The 19,873-nt window shown below is 32.3% G+C and overlaps 2 protein-coding genes across 3 annotated transcripts in view; one reads left to right on the forward strand and one right to left on the reverse strand.

Moving 5' to 3' along the window:
- Nucleotides 1-19,873, reverse strand: part of SUPT3H (SPT3 homolog, SAGA and STAGA complex component) — a 427,271-nt gene that overhangs the window by 399,424 nt on the left and 7,974 nt on the right. The window contains exon 2 of the mRNA XM_069487792.1: nucleotides 18,454-18,554. Coding sequence (XP_069343893.1) covers nucleotides 18,454-18,554 — 101 coding nt within the window. The remainder of the gene's footprint in view (nucleotides 1-18,453; nucleotides 18,555-19,873) is intronic.
- RUNX2 (RUNX family transcription factor 2) overlaps nucleotides 1-19,873 on the forward strand; it is a 205,679-nt gene that overhangs the window by 15,215 nt on the left and 170,591 nt on the right. The gene's annotated exons all lie outside the window — the stretch shown is intronic.

The raw sequence follows: 19,873 nt of genomic DNA on the forward strand, positions 1-19,873 counted from the left end.
ACATCACCTAGAATTTGGTAATATAATTAATTAACCACTTAATTGCTTTAGGAGAGGAGCACCAATAACTACTAAGAGCCCACAGAAAGATATGCTTACCACAAATTGAAAATCCTTTAAAAATTAAGAGTATCAAAAAGCCTGGTAACTTTTTGGGTAAAGAACTTGTGTACAACTCTTCACTCTTGGCTAAGAAGGCTTAGAGAAAAAAATCCCCAATATGAAAGGTAAGTCTGCCTCTAAGACAAAAAAGAAATATACTTAGGGCACTGAGCAAGGAAGGCCATTTGAGAAACAGAAAATGCAGTAAACCAAGGCTCAGAGCTAACACAAGGGAGACAATAAAACAAATGGAAGACAATCTTAAAATCCTTGAAGTGTAAGGGACTATTTACAAGCAGGAGAGTTTAGTGGTTGCCATGTACTATGCTCTAAGTTCAGCCTTCCTGTAAGTTTAGAAACATCTCCATTTAACCTAGCTGAATCAGAATCTAGCAAACTAATTTATATAACAGAAGGGCTGTATATTAAAATGTTCCTCATGACATGAAATAGAGGAAAAACTACCCACCCACCTGCCCTGCCTCACCTGGATGTTTTGAGATTTAAATGAGATACAAAATATTAACGTACTTATAAAAATCTCAAGTACATCAAATATAAGTTATTACAATTGAGTATGACAAAAAAATAAAACTTCTATTTACTTGATTGTAAAAGAATATGCTTGTGCCTTTAAATGGCAATACAGGATGTGGGTTGGCCAGTTTTTCACCAGAGAATAAAATTTGGAAATCTTCTATAGACCAACTAGTCTACTACAATAGGAGTTTCCACGGCCAATCCATTTTCCATATTACATTATCAATCCTTCTTAATCAGTATCAATGTACATCATATCTTTATCTTTTCAAACACCTTTTAAAGGTTTCCTATTGCCTGCAGAAAAGACTAAACTTTTTAGTCTGTCATTCAAAGCTTGCCACATTCTGATACCAATCAACAGTTTTATCTGTATTTCCTACAACAAAGTTTCTCTCTAGACACATTAAGCTCTTTGTCCCTATGCCTCATCTCTGCCTCTAGGTCTTTGATCTTGCTATTGCCCTTATTTGCAAAGTTCCCTACCTATCATCACTGCCTCCCTCCCCTTAAATTTCTGCAGTGCCAAATATTACCTATCCTTAAAGAAAGAGCTCAAATGATATTATTTTCACAAGCTTTCATCCTCCAAATTGAAAATCATCTTACCTAGCTCTGTATTTCCACAGTACTGTATCTGTAATACTTATCACCATGTACTACCTGCCATTCTCTGTGTATGAGATTCTCACTCTATTTATACATATGTAATTATATAATTCTACTGAACTGGTAACTCTGAAACTTTTTTTTAAACTGCAAAATCCATTTTTCTCATGAAATGCTCTGAGAAAGCCCAATAAATAAATGGATTTTTAAAGGAGTCTATTGGGTACAAAAGGAGAACAGTTGGGAAGGTAGCTAGAACCTCCCACCCCCTCCTGAGCAGCCCTACAGGCATCTTCACAAAGCACAGAGATATAGTACAATACGCTAACCTATACACTCTCTTGACAGGTACATAAGAATTCCCATTCCCTCTCTTCCCCTTGCTTTCTTTCAACATCATCTAGCCAAATGCCTGGCATATAACAGGAACTCAATAAACATTTCTTTAATGAATTAATGAGTTGACAGATGAATGTAATGTACAAATACACAACTGTCTAAACAAAGAGTAGAAAGACTTGGTAACAGCTACAAAAAAAAAACATGCTCTATATAAGAAAAAAGGGCCAGGTATGGTGGCTCACACATGTAATCCCAGCACTTTGGGAGGCCAAGGTGAGTTAATCACTTGAGGCCAGGAATTCGAGACCAGTCTGGGCAACATAGCAAGACCCTTGTCTCTACCAAAAAAAAAATTTAGCTGGCCATGGTGGCACACAATGGTGGCACACACCTGTAATACTAGCTACTCAGGAGGCTGAGATGGGAGAATTGCTTGAATCCAGAAGTTCAAGGTTACAGTGAGCTATGATCATGCCACTGCACTCCAGCCTGGGTGTCCAAGTGAGATCCTGTCTCCAAAAAAAAAAGACAGAAAAAGAAAAAAGGAAAAATAGTTTTAAAATAACTTTTATGACTAGAAAGCAAGAAAGGTAGTACTTTATATAATAAAAATATTGGACATATTTACAATAAAAATATCTCACAAGTGTGAGTTTACTACCAAAAACAGAAGCTAATACTAAAGAATTATTTATGTATATCATATTATGGCTTAAGTGTCAATAATGTGATATATGGCTAACATCTACATTCAATTTACAGTCAACAGCTTAGAATTAAGAGATATAGTAAATTAAACTACAGTGAACAATTATGTTTTTTAAAATGAATTCTATTTCACTGATTTATGAACGACTGTTATGGAATAATGTTCTGATTTTCTTTTTAAGATGTGTTTCCTTCTTTCTCAAGTTACAAATGTAAAGTTCTGCAATTGTGTTTAAAATGTTTCCATGGTAGATGTGCACAAAAGAAATAGCTTAACATAAATCACTATGACACATAATGAACCCAAAAGGAATATGCATGTATCATTATAGGCAAGATGTTAAGTTTAATAAAAAACAAAATCTGAACTTTAATATATTTTTTAAATTGGTTAATAAACATAAATGCAGCAAGGCTTCCATTCTACATATTTTAAAACTCTCTGACATCCTTGGGCTCTGTCTACAAAAGCTGAGGAGGTATAGAGAAAAAAATTTAAAAATAAGAAACATAATCCTCTGAGGTTACCCCTTCAAATAGGAGGCTGAAATTCAAATAGTTTATTTTTTTTGTATCCATAAAAAAAAAAACTTCATATAATGATGAAAACCAGTAAATGAAAAATAATAGCATAAAAAAAACTAGTGACACTATTAGCACAATATGTCTCAAAGTAATGATAAGCTGTAAGTCAAGATTAGGTCTTATTTTTTTAAGTTACTACAGGCCTTAAAAAATGAGAAAAACAGAATAGAAATTAGATTTTATATATATATGTATCTCTTCTAAAAACTTCATTCCATCAGAGCAATAAGGGTAAAGAATGATTTACCAAATTTAACTCCTAAAGATGACCGTAACAGTAGGCTTTTCATTTAACTTCATAAAAAATGTGAAACCTCTTTTTCACATTACCTATATAAATGATAGTCAATATATTATGAAATGATACTACTAAAAAATTATTTCAAAAATAGATTTATATTTCATTAAAACATTGTATGTCTATTTATCAATAAATAATTTGGTATACATGGTATGATTATAATTTTTTAAAAATAACAAATGCCTAATTACTAAAATAATGAAACAGAACATCAGTATGGTTATCTCTGAATGAGACTGTTTCCTTCTTTAGTTCTTCTAGACATTCTAAAGTCTCAAACACGTTATTTTTACAATCAGAAAGTTTATTTTAAAGTTATATATGAATGTATGCTTATACTTGTGTGTATATATAGATGTGTGTGCATCCCTTTAAATGGTCTGCTTATGTCTAATTTATAGTTTTCACATTGAAAGGGCATTTACATAGAAATGAGAAAAAGTAAGGGGGTAACTTATTTAATAATTAAGAAAATATCTTTAAATCTCTCTAATTTAGCAAAGCAGTTAAAAGTTTAAGGTCAGAAAGATCTGATGAAATCACAGTTCTAGCACTTAATGGCTGAGTGACTTTGGAAAAGTAGTATCTCTAATCCTCAGTTTCTTCACCTAAAATTTGGGAATAATATCATCTAACTAACAGGGCTTTTAAATAAAATAATACACGGAAATATGTTAGTGCACAATGCCTCTTTAGTAATGGTAGTAATATTTCCTCTTTCCAACTCTGTGTGTGGCCAAATTCCTACCTATCCTTGAGGTTTCAGCTTAAATCAACTTCCTTAGAGAAGCTTTCCTCAAATTAAGTTCCCATTACACTATTTCATAGTATCCTGTACATTTTCCTTCATAGTCCTCATCACAATTTATAGCTATTTATTTGTGGAAACATATACACAGTGCATAGCAAACCATATGTATTTAAATTGTAAATGAATGAATTTATGAATAGAAAGAGGTTTATAATCTTTCCACTGATATCATTAAATTTTGTCTTTACATACCAGTGGGATCCTGATAATAAATGTTAATGCTTATAATACAAATGGGATATTTAAATTTCAATTTAGTTCTTCTGGAGACAACTAGCGGGAAAAAAAGAACATTACTAGTATTTCAGTCTACTTCTACATACTTAAAGTGACAATGATGGAATCACAATAATTCTCTGCACTTTGCCCCTCAATCTTCCATTAATGAGTCTACTAAAATAAGGATTAAGAAAAATGTTAAGTTTCTTTCTTGACTTTTGGTTTACCTGCTGGGTTTTCTTTAAATCACCATCTGCTGCAACTGATTAAATTAGCTGTTTACTGATAAATCACACTGGATAGGTAACATTACAGCACTGGTTCTCAAAGCAGTGGTCCCTGGATCATCAACATCAGCATCACTGAAAAATTATTAGAAATCCAAATTATTGGGTTTTCCCTAGATTTACGGAATCAAAAATCCTGGAGGTGAGGCCCAACAGTTTTATGGGTTAGCAACACTCTGACTGTAATGCACATTCAAGTTTAAGAACCACTGCATTAGAGGATTATTTTTTTTTTTTAAGTCATACGTTGTTTCATTGGTTTTCATCAACTTAATTTGCCAGTCTTTATATTTCATCATTAAAATTCTAATATTTCAGTATAAGCTCTAAAATACTCTGAAGTCTGACAAACAGGTCATCTGTCAATAATATAAGAAAGGCAACCAAACAATGATTACTTAATATACTATTCCATCTGCTACCTAATCAGTTCATGTTGTCACTGTTCTCTTTTATTGGAAATTAATTTCTTCTACATCTCCTTCTAAATAAAAAGATCCTGCTTCAGAAAAACTAATTTCAAATAAAACTGGAAGGTGATCAAACACACAACTATTCTGTTTTCAAAGGTTTTACAAGTCAGAAAAAAAAAATGATCTGAGCCAAAAACGTAATTAAAATTAAAAGTAGTATTGTCACTATATGCAAAGATATATATAATTATGTTTAAGGCTTTTAGTGCACAAGACCATACACTGAAAGAATACAGTCTACTACAAAAACAATAGTATATCTGAGAAATAAGAAATAGTGGTATTTCTAATTGAATTAGAATGTAACTTCCATGAGATTAGGGATTTTGTTTTATTCACTGCTATATTTCCACAGCCTAGAACACTGCCTAGTACACAGTAAACACCCAATAGTTATTTGCTGAATGAACAAACAAAAAGCATTAGCACACAATAATTGTTCTAATAGTACATTAGAACAATTGCGGTCTGCCAACAGGTGCTATTCTAATAACTATTTGTTTCAAGTTCACAATGAAATACAAGGAATTTGCACCAGACTGTAAACCAACTGCATTAGGTGATTCTAATACACACTATTCAATTCTGCGTTTATCATAGGAAAACTATCTCAATGAAGAAAGCAAGAGATTGGTTTACATTCTGGCTCAGGCTACTTTCCCACAGAAGACCAATACATAGTTCACAAACAAGCTACACTGAGTAACAATGCTTTAGACTAATTGTTGAGAGCTGAAATGAGAAGAAAACATAGAAACAAACTAACTTTAAAGCAAAGAATAATCAGTAAAAATAATGTCTGGCTGCGGAAATGTGGTCATAATTCTGTCACTGTGTGTTTTAAAGAAAGCTTATAAAATATATGAAAGCAACAAAAAATTTTAAGAATGAGCTCTTTTTGTCAGCCTAGTCAGGTTCTAATTAGGAAATTTAAGACATCCTAGTAGCGGTATTGCCTAAATCTGTGGCCCCCAAACCCTGGGCCATGACCAGTGCCAGTTTGTAGCCTATTAGGAACTGGGCCACACAGCAGGAGGTGAGCAGCAGGCAAGCCAGGGAAGCTTCATCTGTCTGTATTTACAGCCACTGCCCATCACTCGCATCACCACCTGAGTTCCACCTCCTGTCAGATCAGTCACAGCATTAGATTCTCATAGGAGCATGAACCCTACTATAAACTCCACATGTACGTGAGGGATCTAGGTTGCGTGCTCTTTATAAGAATCTAATACCTGATGATCTGAGGTGGAGCTGAGGTGGCGATGCTAGTGCTGGGAAGCAGCTGCAAATATGGATTATCAACAGCAGAGAGGTTTGACCACAGAAGAAATGTAATGTGCTTGAATAATCCCAAAACCATCCCCCCTTAATTTCTGATCACAGAAATTAAGACAAAAAATTATGCTCTGAATTAACGAAAACACTTCAAATATATACCTTGTATATATACCTCACTCATCACTTTAAAGTGGGTCCAATATTGTAGTGTCATCTCAAATATAAAAGTAAAATAAAGAACTCGGTAAGTGCTGGCAGTTATTAAAAATGAGGAATAAGGAAAAAACAGTGAAATTAACACTATCTATGGCAGAGAGGTGCTGAGAAAATGCACTGGGGTGATATTCAAAAGACCAGGTACCTAGTCTGGACTCAAAACTACATATCCTAGGGAAAATCACCTCAACTCTTCTGTTCTTCAGTCTCTTCATGAGTAAATACGACTAACCTAAACAATTTCTAAAGACGCTCAGATTTTCCATTCAGTCTAAATAACTAACACTATTCAAACAAATTCCTTTGTTTCTGAATGAAGACAGGTGTTCCTACAAAAAAACATATGCTGAGGTTCAATTCTATCTGCAATCCTATGAAGCCCAAGTAATTTAAAAGGTGTAGACATGTATATAGAGATTTGCACTGAACACCTATCTCCTATGCAAATGGATTTACATACATAATCTGATTCAAATCCACAGAAAATACCTGAAAGATGAATACTGTTATTGTATTTATAAATAACAAAGACCTCAAAGAAATATTTTAAAACAGAACTAATGGAATTCCTATTTGTATGACTTCACTAGGTCATCCTTCCTTCCTTCCTTCCTTCCTTCCTTCCTTCCTTCCACAGACCAGACACTACCTACATACTAAAATTTTCTAGGGAAGCAGTAAAGCACTATCAAGTAAATCACAGACACTTCACATATAGAATGTTACACCTAAAAATGTTTTTCATGCAGCTAAGATGAAGAAACTAAAGTTAATATAGTAAGAGAATAATGGGGATGATGAAACTTTATTTCTAAAGTTAATAATAAGGAAACAAAATAAATACCTGAGGCATGATATAAAAATGTTCAAAGCTTTAAAAAATCAGGAGACAACCAAAATAAAGGATTAATTTGAATTTCTAATATGGACATATAGCATGAAGATAGATTACCCATGCCCCTATTTCCTACCTCTTCTATTTTTAAGACTTTTAACTTCTTCTGAACTTTAACCACTCCCATGGAGGTTTGTCCTCCTAAACCATACTACCCCACCATGATCACAACTTCCTATGCATTCTATTAAATTCAACACCTATAAGGTACCCACTGGGTATCAGAAAATGTAAAACAAAAAAATTAAAACAATCCCCATAATCAGGGAGTTTACAAAATGGGGAATAAAGAGAGACAAATAAATAGATCACTGTAATATAGTGAAATGAGGACTTACAAGAGTAGTACAAAGTACCACAGCACACAGAAAGGAAACTAACTGGAGAAGTCAGGAGACTTCTTCCTTGAGGACAAAATATCCAAGCTGATGCTTCTATTTTCTATTACATTTTCTATCCTTCAGCTCTCCTAATTACTACTTCTATTCTACCTAATTTTATATTTCACTGAAATCTCCAATTCCTTCTTCCTACTCCATTTTTCTTCAAGTTGATCAACTCCTTCATATATTCTATCCCATCCCTCTCTAGTAACAAACAGTTCACAAACTGGCTACACAGAGTAGCACTGCTTTAAGACTAAATGTTGAGAGTTGAAATAAGAGGCGAAAATAGAGGGAAAAAACTAACATCAAAGCAAAGAATAATTTGTAAAAATAATGTCTGATGGCTCAGGCTCAGTGATCAGAATCTCCTACACCTCAAATTTCAATATCCTTCTGCCACATCTGCCCTTCAAATCCCTAAATCAATCCAGGTATCTTTCTTTTCTAGCCCTATGCCCCAGCTGCCGAGCACTACAGAAAATTATACCACCTTGCTGTTAGAGCCCTTATAAATGGTGACGAAGCTCAGCTGAGTCCTGAACAACCCAGGCAACACCGAGCGTATTTCTTTTTTTTTTTTTTTTTTTTTTTTTATTTTTTTTTTTTTGACAGAGTCTCACTCTGTTGCCCAGGCTAGAGTGAGTGCCGTGGCGTCAGCCTAGCTCACAGCAACCTCAAACTCCTGAGCTCAAGCGATCCTCCTGTCTCAGCCTCCCGAGTAGCTGGGACTACAGGCATGCGCCACCATGCCCGGCTAATTTTTTCTATATATATTTTTAGCTGTCCATATAATTTCTTTCTATTTTTAGTAGAGATGGGGTCTCGCTCTTGCTCAGGCTGGTCTCGAACTCCTGAGCTCAAACGATCCGCCCACCTCGGCCTCCCAGAGTGCTAGGATTACAGGTGTGAGCCACCGCGCCCGGCCCCGAGCGTATTTCTAACTAGCTTTCTCTCTGGAACTCCACTGCTGCCATCACAAACCTTTGCCACTCTCCTCAGGCTTCCCTACCTCCAATCTTTGCCACCCCCACCCAGCTGCCTTGCCTACATGTCTTCAAAATGGTATACATAATAAGCAGGCATAGCTGAAAATAAATACTACTTCAGTCATTTTTTTATTCACAAAATATTTGTGTATCGAACTAACTCAACAATTTAACTAAAACTCCTAACATTATTTCATTGAGAAAACAGATACAGTCCCAAAGGACTTACAAACAACCTCTCATCTGCTGCCTGACCATTTCAGCCTTTGAAAATACAACTGAAAACCTGAACCAAGAAATGAGCAAACTCGACTCTCAAAACTGATAAACTTAGTAGTTTATGTACCAAAGATCAAGTGACGTTTTTTCAGAAGAGAAAGTGCATCAGGTTTTCCTAGTTTATGAACTCTTATTTTAGATACAAATCTAACAAATTTGATTACTATAGTAGACTGGAAGCAGCATTCAAAAAGTGGGGAGAGGTGAAACACTGCCAGACTCTGGCATGACAGCCATAAAATTAGCACCTGCCAAAGGGAGATAAAACAAAAACTATACAAATAAATATATAAGTTCAAACAAAATAACAAAGTAGGACTATTTATCATAGGAGCAAAGTACACTGTATGCTTCTATGGTACCCGAGGGCATACTATAGTACAAGTGAAGTGCATGCTAGTGCAATTGTACCTGGCATTGTTTCTAAATAATTATAAATGTTCATACCTACTGTAGAAATATTTTCATTAAAATGGTCAGAATAAGATCCATTTGGTTACTTAGATTACCTTCATGTATTTATAAAATGACAAATATATTAAATAGATTTATTTCCTATGAATTATGTTCCATAGACACCCATGTATACAATTCCACTAGTCAGAATGTAGTTCTATATATCTATAAAAAAATTAAACTGGTCGTTTATTTCCAGTCATGTCCACCATTCAAAAATAAGACAGTAACTGCAAGACTTAAATTGAGGGAATAGTTTTGCTGATTTTTACATACTGCAGTCACAGCACAATTCTACATTCAAGCAAGAAAAACAAATATTAAAGAAAACTGAGAAGTTCTTCAGAGTCTCTAATCATACAGTAGTTAACCAACCCACTCATTAGTCAGTTGTTTTTGCTGTTTCTATCCAATTTTTTCAAATAAGCTTTCTCAATATAAAATTATTTCATTAATCAACTTTAAAAGTAAAATGAATCGCACAGACCAATGTCTGAAATCTGAGTACACGGCAAAAAGCATAAAAAGAAAAATGAAGCTGCTTAAAATTTGCTCTTAGAATTCGTTTTGGAACTTGAAAAAATGATTCCTAAAAATTTATCTGGAAGAATAAAAATAGGAAAAGAGTCAAAAAATATTTTAAAAAGAAAAGTTATGCAGATGGACTTGAACTAAAATATCAAATATTAAAACATATTAAGAAGCTATAATAACTAAAATAATGCAGTCCTGGCAAAGGAATAAACAATTCAATGTAACAAAGCAGAAAAGTCAAAAGTAATAATTTATTATCTGATAAAGGTAGCATTTCAGTTCTGAGGGGAAAGGAAGAGATACAATTTGTTGTGGTAAGACCACTGACAAATCAATTTGAAGAAAAATTGTTTTAACTTAGAACCCTCCCTGACATCATACAACAAAATAGTTTAAATATTAAACTGTAGAAACTAAAAACCTGAAATATAATACATGAAGATAGATATCAAAATTGAGGGTAAGACTTTCTGTCAAAGACAGAAGCAGTAATATATATCAGAATGATTCAATTACATGAAAACTCACATATTTTTTAAAAAATCAATATAAGCAAACCGTAAGGAAATGAAAAGACTGGGGGACAAAGGGAGAGGGAGAATGCCAAATATAATTAACAAAGGGTCAATGCCTTTAACATATTAAAGGCCCTTAATAAATAATTAAAAAAACAGAACTCAGTAAAATTATACTAAGAATATAAGTAGACAACCACAAACAAAGAATTATAAATGGCAAAAGTATTTTGAAGCTCGGTAGTCAAAGAAGAGCTGTAAAACAATATAATGTTTTACCATTAAATTGTAAGAGAGAAAGATAGAGGGAGGTGCTCATAATTTGATAGAAATGTAAATCAGTTCAACTTTCCTGGAAGAAAAATTAGGAAGTTAGTATAAAAAAGACTTTAAATTCAAAAATTCTTCTTCTAAAACCTTAGGGTAATAGACACCAAGATTTCATTACATCATTCCTTAATAGTGGAAAAACTGGATATAATCTAATGGCTCAACAGGCAATTAACAACAGCTATACAATGAAATAGTAAGTTCTAATAACATAGAAAGTTGTTCACAATGTATTAAATAGGAAAAAAAGGCAGGTACCAAAAAAAGCACAGTAATGACTAAAAATTACTAAGAACTTTCAAAAACTAAGTCATACACATACCACACACCCTGAAGTGTCTGACTCTTTCTTGATAAAGGATTATAGACAGCTTTTTTCTTCTTTTTGCTTATCTGTGTAAAAATCTTATTACCTCTTCTTACTTAGGTACTCATTTAGTAGTTGTCTCAGTTTCCTTGAATAATAAGGGACTTCCTTGTGTTTAAGCCTGCCTGAATTATTCAAACAATAATCACACATACACACACACACACACACACACACACACAGTCTCCTTCTCCATATGTTGCCATGCAGGGATCTCCAGATAAATTATCTTAAAATGTTAAAGCAAGCACAAAAGAAAGTTTTATTGGATGTACTCTGTGTGTAAAAAGGAAAAAATGATCATATTTATATTTGTTCATATGTGAATAAAGAAACTTTGGAAGAATGCACAAGAATAAAACTTGTTACTCAAAGGAATGAAACCAGGCAACAGGCATAGGAGAGTATCTTTTTACTGCATACTTATTTTTTAAATGTGTAAATGTGTAGCCTATATGTACAATTATTATGTATCAATAAAAAAATTAAAAAAAAACTAAACTGAAAACAATTCTTACACACTAAAAAGTATATATATTACATTACTCAATGTTGGCAAGACATACGTACACTATTAGTAGGATTATAACTCATTAAAGCCTTTAAAGAAGATCATCAAAAACCTTCCAAACAAGTATGCCCTCTGACCTAGGAATCCCACTTCTGGAAATTAGTCCTATTGAATTATCCAATCACATGCTCAAAGACAGATAAATAGAAAGGAAGTTTATTGCAATGCAATCCATAACATTAAAAAATTAGAGACAACTTAATGTATTTAACAAGATTGCTTACAGACAGCATAATGGAATAGAAACTAAGTTACACAATAGTAATTATAATATGGGCTTTTGGTATTTATTTTTTAATTTTTTATACATACTGGGGAAAAAACTGGAAAGAGAAATACTAAAGCATTAATAGCACTCTAATTCAGTGAGTTTAAGGTATTCATTGTGATCTTTCCGTGTTTTCTGATTTTCTCTTTTCAGAAAAAAACATGAACTTCTACAATAAAGAAATATTTAAAAAAAAACACTTCATTTAGAATAAAATGTTACTATAACAATTCCTTTATCCATAACATTTCCAGAGTCTTTTATTGGGGGGGAGGGGGGTGGTACTTGTTTCTAACATATAAAATCCACCAATACAGAAAGAACTGAACCAAGATCTTCTAGCTCCAAAATTTATAATCTTCTCCATTGTATCACGCTATTTTAATCACTCACATATAGCATTGTTTTTCTTTGTATCAATTTCCTCATTAAAATATTTATATTTTATTACAAATCCCAGATAAGTGAAGTTTTATTATCTATTAAAAATAAACATTATCTATGTTCACCTACTTCTAAAAGATTAGAGATATTTATAAAGGACATTGATAAGATCAAATTCTAGTCTGGAAGAAACAGAATAAAAAACATACTACCAGTGCATAACTTCGGAATGGGTTGTATTCCAAGTTTGACTATTTGGAAAGTAATTCCACACAAAAAGAATGTTATTTTTGTTGAATAAATAAATACTAATTGATTGCCAGGCCAGTCCAAAAAATTTAATTTAACCCCTTACCCTATTAAATATACATTGCAAGTCAGTGTAATACAGGAATAGGGAGAAAGCCATGAAAGACTAGTAACACTCTAATAGCCATGGCAAAAACTGGTAATAATGTAGTTGTTTTAAGACAGAGAAACCTATGGAAAGTAAAGGAAGAAAGCAGTCAGTCATATATAACAGATCAAGGATTACTTCTCAATACTTTTCTCAAGAAAAGTGGTTTTGAACTTTATTCTATCACAGGAAAAAATGTTATGCCAATTAGAAAACTTTCTAATGACTACAGCAACATTTTTTTAAAAGACATATGGTATTTTAATTAAGATTTTTAAAAAACATCTACACAGATATCTGAAAAAGATATATTTGCAAAAGGTGGAATATTCATACCAACATATATTTTTGTGATATATTTCAATGTGTTAAACATATACATACATACACACACATACATGTTAATGTATGCTACCAGCTTAAAATACATCACAAGATAAGTCAATTCTCATTTCCTTGTATTATAAAACTGCATATCAGTCTCACATTTAGAGAGAATCAAGACTGTGCTTTGGCAAACTTAAAACCTATCATGGGCCTTTAGAATCAGCAAATAGTCAAAACTAAAAAGATTCATTCCTCTATATTAGGAATCTATTATTCTTTACTGAAATTATACCCTTTTAATTTGAGGAGTTGTTTACATCCTATATCAACAAAATTTACTGTAAGGAGGCAAATCAACACATAATCATAGATATCAAATTTTAATTTCCTATCCAAAGTTACTAATCACTCTGATATATTTTTAGTACTTAAGAATCCTTTTTTATCCAGTACCTTTTTTAAAGATTAATTTTGAAACTGATACATTTAAAACAAATTTTCAAAGTCTCAGCATAACAAAAATAATGAATAGACAAAATACTATATAACATATTGCTAATTTTTATAGCTATCAGAAATTTTACAAATATAGCTACGTAAAAACGAGGACCCAAAACTCACAACGATATTATATATTCAATTATACTTGCTGGCATGAGAATCAAGTGTAATACAATAAATTCAGAGGTATAGTCACAAAATTTTCAGAAATAGTAAGTATGCATGTTACATATATTCACAAAAAAACATTTTTAAGAAACTGAACACATCATTAGCCATACTTTCTAAAACATGGAACACTAATGTAATAATAAACCTCCCAATCAAATCTGACCTGCCAAAGTAGCCAAAAATTATCATCTTAAACCTTTAAAGAATTGTAGAATAATGACAACTTAAAAAAAAGAGGAAGAAGAAAAAAGCCAATGACTATTAAAAGAAAATATAAAATCAACAGGATATAACATTTTCTCAGTTTCAATAAAAATACATGCAACCCAGAAAAAGTTTTCTCTATATAACTTATATTTTCTACATTTCTTCTGTGCTGTCCAATATGGTAGCCACTTGCTACATGTGGCTACTTAAATTTAAATTAATTAAAATAAAATAAAATTTAAAATTCAGTTGCTCAGTTGCCTGGCTTACTTAATTCACTCAGTAGGTACATGTGGCTAGTGGCTATCATATTAGACAGAACAGAAACAGAAATTTCCATCACTGTAGAAAGTTTTACTGAACAGCAGTACGCAATAATGTAGACAAATCCTTTCTGTCTAGAATTAAGAAATTCTTCCCATAAATTGCAAATATTTCCTCCTGCACTTGAAACACTTTTTATAAACTTCCTAATCAGTATGTGAATGATAATTGTTTTTTAAAAAGATAACAACAGGACAGTTTTTACCATGTGCTTTATTTAACTCAATCTCATTTAATCTTTACATTAACCCTGTGAGGTAGATACAAGTCCACAATCCCTTAACTGAAAGATGTATTGTAGAATTCAGAAGTTTTCAGATTTTTGAAAGCTAATGCTGTACATAAACCATATGCTACATGATATCCTCAGCAGGGTCTAGGGAAGCACTCAGGAACAGTGGAATGTATGACAATTCACACTAAAAATAAGTGAAGACTATAAATAGTTGCACATCAATTAGGGCCTAGTTCTGCCATCAAATTAGTTCAGAACAGGGACTTCCATTCTCCAGTGTGATAATCAGCAAATACACTGCAATTTTAGAGTGACAGATCTGTGAATTTTTACCTATCTTTCCTCATATAACTAGGGATTTTCATCACAGAATTATTCAAATAACTCCATCTCTCTGAATTTCAAAAATTTATTTCTAAGGGTAGGCAAGATATTTTTCTCCCTGGTAATTACACATATTATTCTAAACTGAAAGAGTCCCAGTTATTTTCTTTTCATGAGAGAACTGATAGTAATATTTAAATACAAAATCAAAATTTTATCATGCCACATTTATAAAATGACACTTGTTTAACAAAAGTACTTAACTCAATTGGATTTAGGAACTAAACATTTCCTATTTCATTTCTAAAAGGAAAAAAAAAAAGTATAAGCAACTTTCCATTACACAGTGCTTTCATGTTCTCAATTTGCTTTTATACCAAATGCTACAGAGCTGCGAAACCTGACATCATCACCAGGCCTAAAAACCTGAAAAAGTACAACATGACAAGGCAAGAAATATATAAATGGGTAAAATAAGAAACAAAGTGTTCAATGAAAACTTTTTAAATTAATTAAAATTCTTAAGAAGTTTGTTAAAATACCTACGATGTGGATTGAAAAGATTTCACTTTCAAATTTATAGGCTGCTTGAGTTCAACAACCTAAAAATAAAAAAACTATGGACTCTTCTAGCACAAGTTATTCAAAGAGCTGTGATAAAGAGCATATAGCAAATGTACTCAGTTATAAGAACCAGGTAAGGCACAGCTGCCGTCAACCCAACCCACCAGCAATTAGGTGACCACTAATCCTTTAGTTTAAAATCTGTAGAGGCACTTCCTAGAAGCGCTTCCTAAGGAGTGCTTCACTGGTGGTATTTACCAGCCAAATTCAAAATATGGTAAGTTCTTCAAGGATCTGCTAGAACAGACCGGCTGCCAATTCTGTATTAAATAGCAGATCATGACAATTTCATTTGTGATTGACAATTAGACACCTTTCAGTGAAACTATTCCTGGAAATGACACTACAATATTGTTATTTATTTAGAGGGCAGGGAGCTAGGAGAAAAACAGCTCAATAATAGTGAATAGATGGGAAAGAGAGTAGCAGAGAATTGAAAAGCAGCAATACAAACAGACTCAGAACTGTGAAACAGCAACAGTGAAATAGGGATTCACAGAATGAGATTCCTCCAACACAAAATAAAAACAGCAGCTTAATTAAGTTTGCACTTTCTCATTTGAAATGAGCATATAAGGATCAATTTTACATCAATTCTAATTTTATATAATCAAAAGCCTAAATTTCTTATACCAATGGAAATATTGGTAAATTTTTTAAAATCCCCCCAATTTCGGTTCTATATCCCTGTTCTGTGAAGAAATTCACAAGAGGAAAAAAATAACTTCAGACTATAAATGATGAATGTAACTATTAGGAGCGGCCACTCCATGAGGTTTGAAATAGAAGGAAAATGTACATTTATTCCAGAGCTGTGGCCAACAATAACTTTTGCAATCTGAATCTAGCTTAGGTACACTGGTTGGGAAGATGTTTGCAAAAGTATTTAATAAGAAAGTGCGGAATTTAGCTTGCATTTTTTTCTCAGTTTTCTTAAATAGCCTGAGGTCCATCAAATGCATTAAGTAGAACCTCTCCTACGTATAAATGACAAAAGGAAATGCTACTCTACAGCTTTCTTCTTAAAGAGATGTTTTTATAGATCAGAGGTTATCCATCTTTTTCTGTAAAGGGCCATATAGTAAATATTTTCAGTTTTACAGGCCACATGGTCTCTGTCACAAATACTCAACTCTGCCACATAGCATGAAAGCAGCAACAGACAACAGATAAATGAATGAGGATGGCTATGGTCCAATAAAATTTTATTTACAAAAACAGGCAGCAAATCCACAGCCACAGTTTGCTGACCTCTGTTATATATCATCTGTTTTTAACTAACTAATACATTGTTTCGATAAATATGATGAATTTTGAAATAATATACCTGATATTTGCTTTAAAATATTTTTTTAAAAGTAGAGAGTAGGGAGAAAAGTTAAATAAGACTGGTAAAACACAATTATTGCTAAAGCCAGGTGATTAATATATGGGGTTCATTATACTATTCTCTATAATTTCATGAGTTTGAAAATTTCCAAGTTAAAATTTTTTTAAAAATACAAAGGAAATCGATGAACCTGCTCCACACAAAAATCAATTTTCTCACCTTACTATAAACCATTGAAAACATGCTTAATATTTAAAACATAATTGACATAACACAACATAAAAGATTCTTAACATAAAGCTACTAAAACTATAATGAAAAAAGTTAAACTAATCCACAAAAATGTATACAAGTATAAACCCTTAAAATTTTCCATAATTTAAAACACAGGCTCACTACATAGAGCTCCTAATTAGGTTTAATTTATTCCTTTTATCTAACAAAAGGTGTCATCGATTTTAGGCTTTAGAATATAATTTTCTATAAGAAATATATTAACATATAATAGGTCTATTACTTTTCAAATTAATGCATAATTTTTCTATTTCTCAGTTTTAAATTCTAAGCAATAAATATTAATAGATATGACTCATATAAATCTTCTTTAGGGTCTTCAATAATTAAGACTGTAAAGGGATCCTATGACCAAAAAGTGTGAGAACCTATGACCTAAATGTTTTCAATGCTGTTTAAAGTATATTTACCAAGCAACTATAGATATATGCTCATAGTAATTTTTTCTTTGAATAATCATCATACAGTGGTGTTTATCTACCATGAAGGCTATCAATATAAACCCACAACAGGAAGACACTTAAACCTTTAACAGAAATATTCTTAAAAACTGCCTAATAAGTCATGAATCCAGAGGAAAAGAAGTGCTATAAAGTGTTGACCTCCCTGTAGACAACTGTCTAAGCAATAAAGAAAAACTATGTGTCAACAGACATTTCTGATACATACGCTACCTCCTATCAAATCAAGATATGTAGTCTCACTCAATGAAATCAAGCTGAATAGAGACTTAGGAAAGAAATTTTAATGACTTGCAATTTCTCCAATATTGAATGATGTGTTTTTTTTAATCCTCTAAGTTTTTTCCCAGTGTTCTGAAATATAGGGATTCCAAACATTACCAAACTAGAATCTAAATTAAGTTCATAAAATTATTAAGACATTTGAGAAAAACCAAGAACTTCTCCATGAAAACATTTTAACTATCTAAGAATATAACCAGTTTCAAAATCTTCTAAATCTAAAACTAAAATAGTAATAATCCATAACACAGATCTGAGCAAATAATAATTAGAGCAAATGTATTTACATGATTATTCATTCTATCTTCTATAAAGATGAACCAATACTCATTTGTCAAATAGAGTAGCATTGTAGCATTCTTAACCAATTTTGTCTCTTCTGCATACGGCTATTTAAAATGTTATCAGAGACTATTTCACTTTTACCTGATTAAATACAAATTATTTTGAAGTTTTACAAATTTTGTTATTTCTATTGTCTTTCTTCAACATGAGTAAATTTAAAATAGTAATAGTATGCAGAGACATACTTACATCATACTCTGCAATTCTGCTGCAAAGCTTACAGACTTCCCTGTACTTCTTCCACTACTTGAAGTGGCAGTAGACATCGGGCTAGCTGCAGTATTATTCATCTAAATAAAAAGGATAAATAAAGCTTACAAGATGCATTTAACTATAAATATTAATAACTCCATGAAAAAATGAAAGCAATTATAAATTACTTCAAAAAGTATAGAAAATTTAAATTTCTGATTATTTAAGTACACAATAAATGTCAGCTATCATAATAAGCAGAAAGACCTTAAGAACTCCCCTTTCTTGATCTGCTAAAAGCTTTTATATAAATTTAGATTTGTAAATTTCACAATCACACAAGTTTAAAAAACTTGAATATTTTAACTAAAAGACCTCAATGCAATTCAACAACTATTAAGTAGTTTCCTTATAAATTAATTACATTTTCACTGTTAACATCACTAATTACTAGTCACTCCAGCTGAAAATCTCAGTGATTATGTTTGACTCCTTCTCCTGCACCCTATAATTTGTAAGAAGCCAAGTAAATTCTACTTTATTTATGTTTTCATATCCTTCCACTCTTGTTCCACTGCCATGGCCCTCTATGAACTCTTATCTATATCTTCTCTCTCTCTATCTTGTTTCATTCTACACATTGCTACCAAATTTATCTCCTTAATATATTCCTCTAATCTGACCACTCCCATGGGTAATGATAAAATTAATAAAGGGAACCTAAACCCAGGTCACTCACCAAGGGTTGAAATAGAAGGGCTGAGCCCCAGGAAAGAAAGCTGAGAAAAAAGCCACTAGAGATCATTGCCTGAGATAAGACTTACATGAAGCTTTTGAGAAGGCAACAGGACAAAGATCTAAGACAAATGCACAGAAAGAAAAGGAAAAGAAAAAAGCTCTGTTCAAATTGAGCCTGAAAACCAAAATTCTACCACACATAAAGAACCTAATGCTAAAACAGGCCATCACGTTTTTTAAGCCTAAATTTGTCCTATTTTTTTCACAGAGACTTTTGGAGTAAGTACTGTCTACAAAAGATATAGGAAAAGAAACATTACCATTTGAAATTTAAGTTAAAAAAAATTACATCAAGAGTCCAAGACTGGAAGAAAACAGTCAGGAAACCAAGGAGACTTCCACAAACAGGCAGAATCAGGACAAAGTGCTAAAAAAAAAAAAAAAAAAGAAAAAAAAAAAGAGCCTGGATCTCTCAAGGACCTCAGAAAAAAACAATTATGATTTGATTCGTCAGATTTGACAGACATGACATTCTATGGGATTCTTCTATGGTCAAATGTCCTAAGACACTGCTGGAGCAACCTGCTCCTTTTTCATTTTCAAATCCAGTCACCCTGTTTTAACTCTCCCTGAAGAGGAGCTATTTCATAAAGTAAATGCATATTAAAACCACAAATGT

The sequence above is a fragment of the Eulemur rufifrons genome, chromosome 15 (assembly GCF_041146395.1).
Source record: "Eulemur rufifrons isolate Redbay chromosome 15, OSU_ERuf_1, whole genome shotgun sequence".
In the NCBI taxonomy this organism is placed as follows: Eukaryota; Metazoa; Chordata; class Mammalia; order Primates; family Lemuridae; genus Eulemur; species Eulemur rufifrons.